General features: G+C 38.6%; 1 protein-coding gene and 1 pseudogene across 4 annotated transcripts in view; both read left to right on the forward strand.

Moving 5' to 3' along the window:
- LOC138008024 (uncharacterized) overlaps nucleotides 1–3,249 on the forward strand; it is a 3,561-nt pseudogene extending 312 nt beyond the window's left edge.
- The window catches only part of LOC138008023 (phosphoinositide 3-kinase adapter protein 1-like), a 46,673-nt gene that overhangs the window by 25,572 nt on the left and 13,601 nt on the right, over nucleotides 1–7,500 (forward strand). For all 4 annotated transcript variants that reach the window (XM_068855191.1, XM_068855194.1, XM_068855193.1 and 1 more), the window contains 2 exons: nucleotides 5,856–5,914; nucleotides 6,836–6,879. In XM_068855191.1, coding sequence (XP_068711292.1) covers nucleotides 5,856–5,914; nucleotides 6,836–6,879 — 103 coding nt within the window. The remainder of the gene's footprint in view (nucleotides 1–5,855; nucleotides 5,915–6,835; nucleotides 6,880–7,500) is intronic.

Consider the following 7,500-nt stretch of genomic DNA (forward strand, 5'->3'; position numbering starts at 1 on the left):
CCAGACTTTCCCTAGTCAGATTCTAATTTTGACCATTAGCCAAACTAATGTGCTGGGTAGCCTGTGGCTCAGTTGGTTGAGCATTGGGCTGCCATCTATGGGGGAGGTTGTGAGTTCGACTCCGTGCATACCAATGCACAGGGTCTTAGAAGAAAATAATGTCTGAGGAGAAAGTGCTGCCATTGTAATAACATCCACATATAGTTAGACTTTCAAGTCTTCAAGTCTTTTCAGATATGGACTATAAACTGTATGCCCCATCTCACAACTCTTGTTCAAAATACCATAAAACTCTTTGGGACATTAACCCTTTCACTCCTGTGGGGTCCCCCATTGACGAGTAAAATCGTCTGGCGTTAGACAGAGTATAATCTGTAAGTGACACTCTTGGGAGTGAAAGGGTTAAGGTGGATCAATAGGCCTAAAATGAGAAGTTTTTTCGAATTTTGAAAAACATTGTTTTTGTGAAGTTTAATCATTTAAGTATCAATATAAGTCAGTTATTTGTCTTCAACCACAGTATTTTTCTTGTTTTTAAAGCTTTGTTCTAGCCCGTTCAATGTTATTTGCTTCGTTGCCATGGAAACGACATTGTTTACGCGTCGTTTTTGCCCAAAAAATCGTTTATATTTTCGGTTAATTGAGGGGACGATTTGTCGGAGCGAAACAGGGGTCTCAAGTGATCTGATAACCAGCACAGGACACGAAAAGAGCACTTACATAGACTTGTTTGTGAACCTCAATCTCATCAATTCTTCGAATCCCGCAGCGAAATATTTCAGAAAAGTTTGGTTTAAAACATGCCTCCAAAAAGGAAATTTAGAAGTGGTAAGAAACGAAAAAGGAGATTTTACTGGCAATCAGTATACTAAGAAAGAAAATCTACCTGCAAAATGTGTTTTAGATCGGGAAAAAGTGAGCGAGAGCAGCAGCGAATCTGAAGGTGATGAAGAATACGTGGAAGCGACAAAACCATCCTTCAAGCTTTTACCCGCATCGGTTCGCAAGCTGAAGAGGCGGGACAGTGATTCTTCTGACGATTTCACCAGCAAGGATTAGGAAGAAGATTGTGAGAAACTAGAGGGATTTCGTGTCATGGACATTTCTATTATTGCTTCGATTTTCGAATGCGTTTCGTGTCCGTTGTGCAGGCAAGGACATGTTGTCCTTGAAGAAGGGATCCAAGGTAAAATGGGTTTAGCTTCACTTCTTTATTTAAAATGCTCGTGAATTAAGTGTACATTTTTTAAAGCTTTCTACACATCAAATAAAGTGAACCATGTTCAAGCTTTCAAAGTAAATAGAAGGGTTGTTTTGGCCTTGAGAAACAGTGTTGTCGGGCATCAAGGACTGGTGAAATTTTGTGGAGTGATGAACATGTTACCACCTATGAATGAAAATTCATTTCAAGATCACGTGAAAGCAGTTAAAAGAGCTGTGCAAACTGTTTCAGATGAAAGCATGTCAAAGGCTGCTGATGAAATAAAACAATTCTACGAACCAGAGAGTGATGGTGTGTATAATATTGCAGTTTCTGATAATGGCACTTGGAGAAGGGGAGGATTTTCCTCCTCTTATGGTGTTGTCACAGCTCTCTCCACAGTAGCCGGGAAAGCATTGGATTGTGAGGTTATGTCCAAAGAATGTAGGATGTGTATGCCTTGGAGAGGAAAGGAGAGGTCTAGAGAATTTCAAGACTGGTGGGAAGGGCATCAGCATGATTGTCATGCAAATTTTGCAGGATCATCAAGTGCAATGGATGCGGCCAGTTTGGTGACCATCTTTCAAAGGTCTGTTGAAAAACATGGCTTTCATTATGTGGAGTTCCTAGGCAATGGTGACAGTAAGGCCCACAATAGTCTTGCTCAAGAGGCTGTATATGGAGACATTACAGTTCAGAAACTTGAATGTGTGGGACATGTTCAGAAGCACCTGGGCTCCCGCCTTCGGGCTTTGAAAAAGAGACTGGGGAATAAAAGTATTCGTGGGACATGAAGACTAACAGACAAGAGAATAGATAAACTTCAAGTTTATTATGGCAAGGCAATCAGAGAAAACACTCATGATGTAGATGCTGTGAAGCAAGCAGTGATGGCTATTTGCCATCATACAAAATCAACAGATGAGAACCCTGACCATGACCTTTGTCCTCCCGGAGCAGATTCCTGGTGTGGTTTTCAAAGAGATGAGGCAAATGGTACATCATCCTATCAACATGATCATCCAATTCCAGAGGCTGTTGCTGATGCCATTTACCCATCCTTTGAATCACTGAGTGATGAAACTCTGCTGTCAAGGTGTTTACACGGAGGCACCCAAAACCAGAGCGAGGCTATCAATGGAATGATTTGGCAGCGGGCAACCAAAGAGACCCATTCTAGTCTACCCATAGTAGAATTGGCTACATTTTTAGCTGTTTCTCATTTTAATGAGGGTTCAAAAGCTCTTGTGTTGATCCTTGAAACACTTAGCATTGTCCCAGGGTTTCATTGTACTAATGCCTGCAGGAAACTTGATCAACGACGGATAAAGAACGCACAACGAAAAGCACAGAGGGAGCAAAAAAAAGAAAACAACTGAGAAACTATAAAAAAAGCTATACAGAAACCTTGGAAGCTCGAGAAGGGCCTGCTTATGGTTATGGGGCCTTTTAATTAGTTTAAAACAAGAAACAAACCATGTTTAACTTTTGATTTTTGAGTACAGGAGTTTTTCTTGAAATTGCGGTTTTATACTTTTTGACTGCTAAGAAACTTAATATCTCAAAAAGTATTATAAAGGTGAAATTTTCACAGTGGCAGGGGGCTTGTAGAAACTGTGCAATGACCCACTTTTATGAGATTCTGTCAAAAGCTTATCAGTTAAACATGGGCAAAATTTTATGCATTTTTGTTGGTAGCCTTTTGATTTTGACTGAATGGCCAGATCTACTTCAGAATGGCTCATTGCATAGCTGTAGGTATAGTTTCCCTCCATGCCAAGTCTTAGATTTGTATCATTTTTACTTTTTGAGAAATCAAGCTCACCCTGAACCTTCAAGGCTGTGCTCTAACGGCGCCCGGTCGCCTGAGGCGACTAACATTTGGCTTCGGGCGAGTGAAGAAAGTTACCCGGTCGCCCGGCCGGGCACTCCTACTTATTGTATTTCTAGCAGATAAGGAGGCTAAAAAATTTAATATGCTGGTGGTTATAGTTTACGAAACCTCTCAGAAAATGTTTTTTCTTCGTACGAAACAATCGGTTCAAAGGTCGTTCCACATGATTTCACATATAACATAATCCGTGACTTTGCACGTGACGGCCGGCGGCCGCACGAATTTTGATTCTTTCTCAAAAAATAGCATTGAATGACGTGAAGTATGGCATTTTTTGGTTATAGTTTTAAAAAAGAGTTCTTACTTCTGCTCTGACAATGGTAAAGCGCGGCCGGGGAAGCGGTGCAATTTATTTTTGTATGAACCTGGGAATCGCATTTTATGCAAATGTAATTTTTTTACGATTTTTCGCGCCTGCGCCTGCTCGGCCAAAAGATATTTTGGTTATGGTTGTTTTTACCCTGTATATGAAATAACGAAATAAAAAAGGGAAAGATATCATGTTATTTGTTGTTGTTTTAGAAACAGAGCAATCCCGCGTTGTCTTTGGTTTGTGACAAATCATTCCGTGCCCTAAACAAATAACGCTGTGACTGACGCTTCGACCGAACAAAAAGCTCATTCCACTAAACATTTTACTGATAATATAAGGAAAATATACTTTAGGTCTGTCCTGTAGCAATGATTTTCGTCCAGATCAAGATGACTTGCTAAAAGAAAAAAATGATAGCTTTTGGGCCGCGGTGGTTTCATTGTTTCACGGCAGTTTTTACAAAAGCTCCACGGGAATCAAGCAGCATTGATTCATGCTTAGAAAATTTATTTAAACCAACTAACCAGTAAAAGAGTTTACCTGCATTAGACCCAAACGTTTTTACATAAACCTGCGGCAATCTTTACTTTTTCACTTTTAAACCTGAAAAACATCGGTGGCATTGCCATTTTTCTCGTCTTCCTCAAGTATGGCGTGGAAAATTTGACGGGTTGCGGGTTTTTCTTGCACTAGCGAGTTCGACGATCACCAGAGCAGTAGCAGCATTGTTTTTTTTTTTTTTGAGAGAAAGATGGATGAAGATCTTGCTGCGTTGTTGGTCTCAGATAATTAATTAATTAATTAATTAATACGGGCGACCAACTTGGAGGGGTGGGCACCCCAGCTGAAATGATTGGGAGCCCAAAGGGCTCCCCGAAGTTTTCCTTAGAGCACAGCCTTGACCTTGTTTTGGAAGAGTCTTGAAATAGGCGAGGTTCATTTTATGGGTGGGGCCCCTTTGGAATTTAAGGAATTCATGTCAAATTTGGACATTACGTATGTTGAAGAAAATTACATGTTATGTTAAAAGAACAGTTTCTGTACTGGTTGCATATGTTTGAAAGACATGTTTAAAAAAAGTCATTTTTTAGACTATTGAGCCACCTTAAATGTCTCTCACACTTTTGAAAAGAGCAGGGCGGGAGTTTACAATGTTGTGGTCCGGTATGATTGAGGGCCACAAGTTCATCATTAGCCTATGGCTATTACATGCTACCCTCATAAAATACAGACTTCACTTCACAATGTTTCATTGGCCCTGAAAGAGGAGTAGTCAATTGAGTATATGATTACCCTACTGATTTTTATTTACCTACTCTATTATTTTGCTAATATTACTAATTCATTAAAATAGAACTTTCATGGAGTCATTATCACCACAGGCACCTCAAGCTCAGTGTGAGGGAAAGACAACAAAAATGTAACTAAAGGATTTGTATGGGAATCCCGAGGAAAGACCTGAGAAGATACAGTGTACTTTTATGAAAAAATTCTCAATTAGCCTAACCTTATTGTCATTGTGGGTCACTTCCTTCCTGTGTGGTTTTTTTCTAGCTTTGATGCAAATTGAGCCATTATCAGTTCCTGGGTTGTCAACGGTTAGGCTGAACTCTGAATTCTCAGGAGTCCACCAAATGGAGTCAAATATTTCTGGATCATTTGTTTCCAAGGTTAAAATTCCTTTTTTGAATTCAAGGGCAAAGGTTTTTCTTTCATTCCAATCCACTAGCCATGCAATCGAAGACGTGCCAGCAATGTCAGGCAGCTGTTCTATAAGTGTCCCAAACAAATCGATAAAATGATGAAAAAGATCTTCTTTCACACCACACGGCGACCATTTAGTTCAGTTTCGGTAACAAGTCAGTTTTTTTTTTGTTCGTTGTCACTGCTGACGACGTTACCAAACAAACAAAGACTCGTTTCCAAACCGAACTAAATGGTCACCGTTTGGTGTTCAAAGTGAAAGAAGATCTTTTTCATCATTTTTATCAATTCGTTTGGTGCACTATAATATTAAAACAGCTGCCTGACGTTGCTAGGAGGGCTTCAATTGCACCGCTAGAGGATTGAAATAAAAGAAAAACCTTTGCCCTTGAATTCTACCATGGAATTTTAACTTTGGAAACATTTTATCCAGGAATATTTGACTCCATTTGGTGTGCTCTTGAGAATTCAGTGTCCAGCCTTGGTATTTTACTGTAACCATTGACAACCGAGGAACTGATAATGGCTCAATTCGTGTCGAATCTGGGAAAAAACCACAAAGGAAGGAAGTGACCCGCAATGACAATAAGGTTAGGCTTTTTCTTTTATCGGGATTCCCATACAAATCGCTGTATTTTTGTTGGCTTTCCCTTACATTGCATGAGCTTGGGGTACCTCTGTGTTATCACTGATATTGATTTTGTATTCACTCTGAGAACCTCTTTTAAATTGTTTCTTTGTAGCTACAAGCAGTCATAGTAGTGGAATATCAGTCAACTCGGAACCTGGCATGAACTCAGAGGTATTCCTTAGTAAATTTAACCAGTTTCATTTAAATGGCATCAAATTCATAACGTCTATGTTAAATAAGCCTTTTGGTTTAGGTAAAAGAGTCATTCTTTTGAATTATTGTTTTTCAGTCATATACTCATTTTTGACTGTGAGCTGGTATATTGAGCTCAAAGAGTCCAGGGGAATCCATAATGACAGCTTTGCCCCAGACAGAACATGTCCTCAGGCAATCCCTTTGGTCCAGCCATACATGTAGGCTAGCCTCACTAGTCATTCGTGCTCCCATATATGGCTCAGTTGTCAGTATCCAGAGGATAAAACATAGTATTACTTTATGTTTAACATTGGCCAAATGCAAGCTAGGATTTCTTACACACCTTTAATTTGCAAAGTTAGAGTGTGCATCTGCAAAACACTGAAATCTTTGTAGAAATAATTATATCATTGAAACTGATGGATAATGTCTACATGAAGTTATCCGGCATTTGATAAGGGTGACAAATCAGTTGAAAGAGGGAAATTTCATCACATTGTTTAATAACTTAAATTTACAGTAAAAAAGAGAGGTGGAGGGAGAGGAATAGCCTCCGAACACAGAGGTATTTCCTGCAGTCGTTTCTATCCCCTGAGAACATTTTTTAGGGAGCGAAATGACCTCAGGAAATACGTCTGCATTTCACAGACCAGGACAGGGAGAGTAAAACAAACGAAAAACATTTAAGGCTGTACTGTACTGAAATACAGTGTACAGCAAAGCAAGTTACCAGCTACCACAAAATTAATATAGATGCTCTTACTAGTTGTTTTTGCGCTCAAATCGCTTCAAGCCAAAAATTAATAGGCTTCTTTTCATTTAATCTGACAGTAAGTTGATTTACTTTTAACTTCATTTAATAAGAAGTTAAAGGCAGCACTTTTATTGTTTTTTCAGGCAATGGATCCAGATGCAGTTGCTGATGACGGAGAGGAAGAAGTGTTAGTAATCAGTTGCAGGAAATAATCATCAGTAATAATTATCATAATTTCAAAGTCCTGGGGAAATTTTTAAAACAATGAAACATTAAAATAAGATTATTATCGTATTAAGCATAGATAAAGGCTAAAATAGTAAAAGCAAACAGCTAGGAAACAATGAAATATTTATGAGAACAGGAATGCTTTCAGTTCATGGGAAAAGGTGGTGATACTTGATGCATTTTGAATTTCAAAACTTAGAGAGTTAAAGAATTTAGGATCTTTGAATTAAACAGATTTTTATTACAGCATAGTCCTCCAAAAACTCTGATGTTCTAGTTTCATAAGAATGCACTTGGTGTGTCACTAAAAACATACAATCATGTATCATTAAAACTATTAGGACGTAGGCCAAATTTATATAATAGATTCATAAATTTCCTGATATTTGAAGTTTACAGATACTCTCAATTTTTAAATTTCTAGTTTCTTAAGTTTATTAAATCAAAGGGTCAGTGTGAACATCGCAAGTACTCCTTGACATTAGGGCTATTTTTAAAAGCAGCTGATTTCTTGAAATTAAAAAAAAACTCAAGAATCAAAGTGACCCAGACCTTATACATGTACCGTAATTTATGTACG

Source organism: Montipora foliosa, chromosome 6 (assembly GCF_036669935.1).
Source record: "Montipora foliosa isolate CH-2021 chromosome 6, ASM3666993v2, whole genome shotgun sequence".
Lineage (NCBI taxonomy): Eukaryota > Metazoa > Cnidaria > Anthozoa > Scleractinia > Acroporidae > Montipora > Montipora foliosa.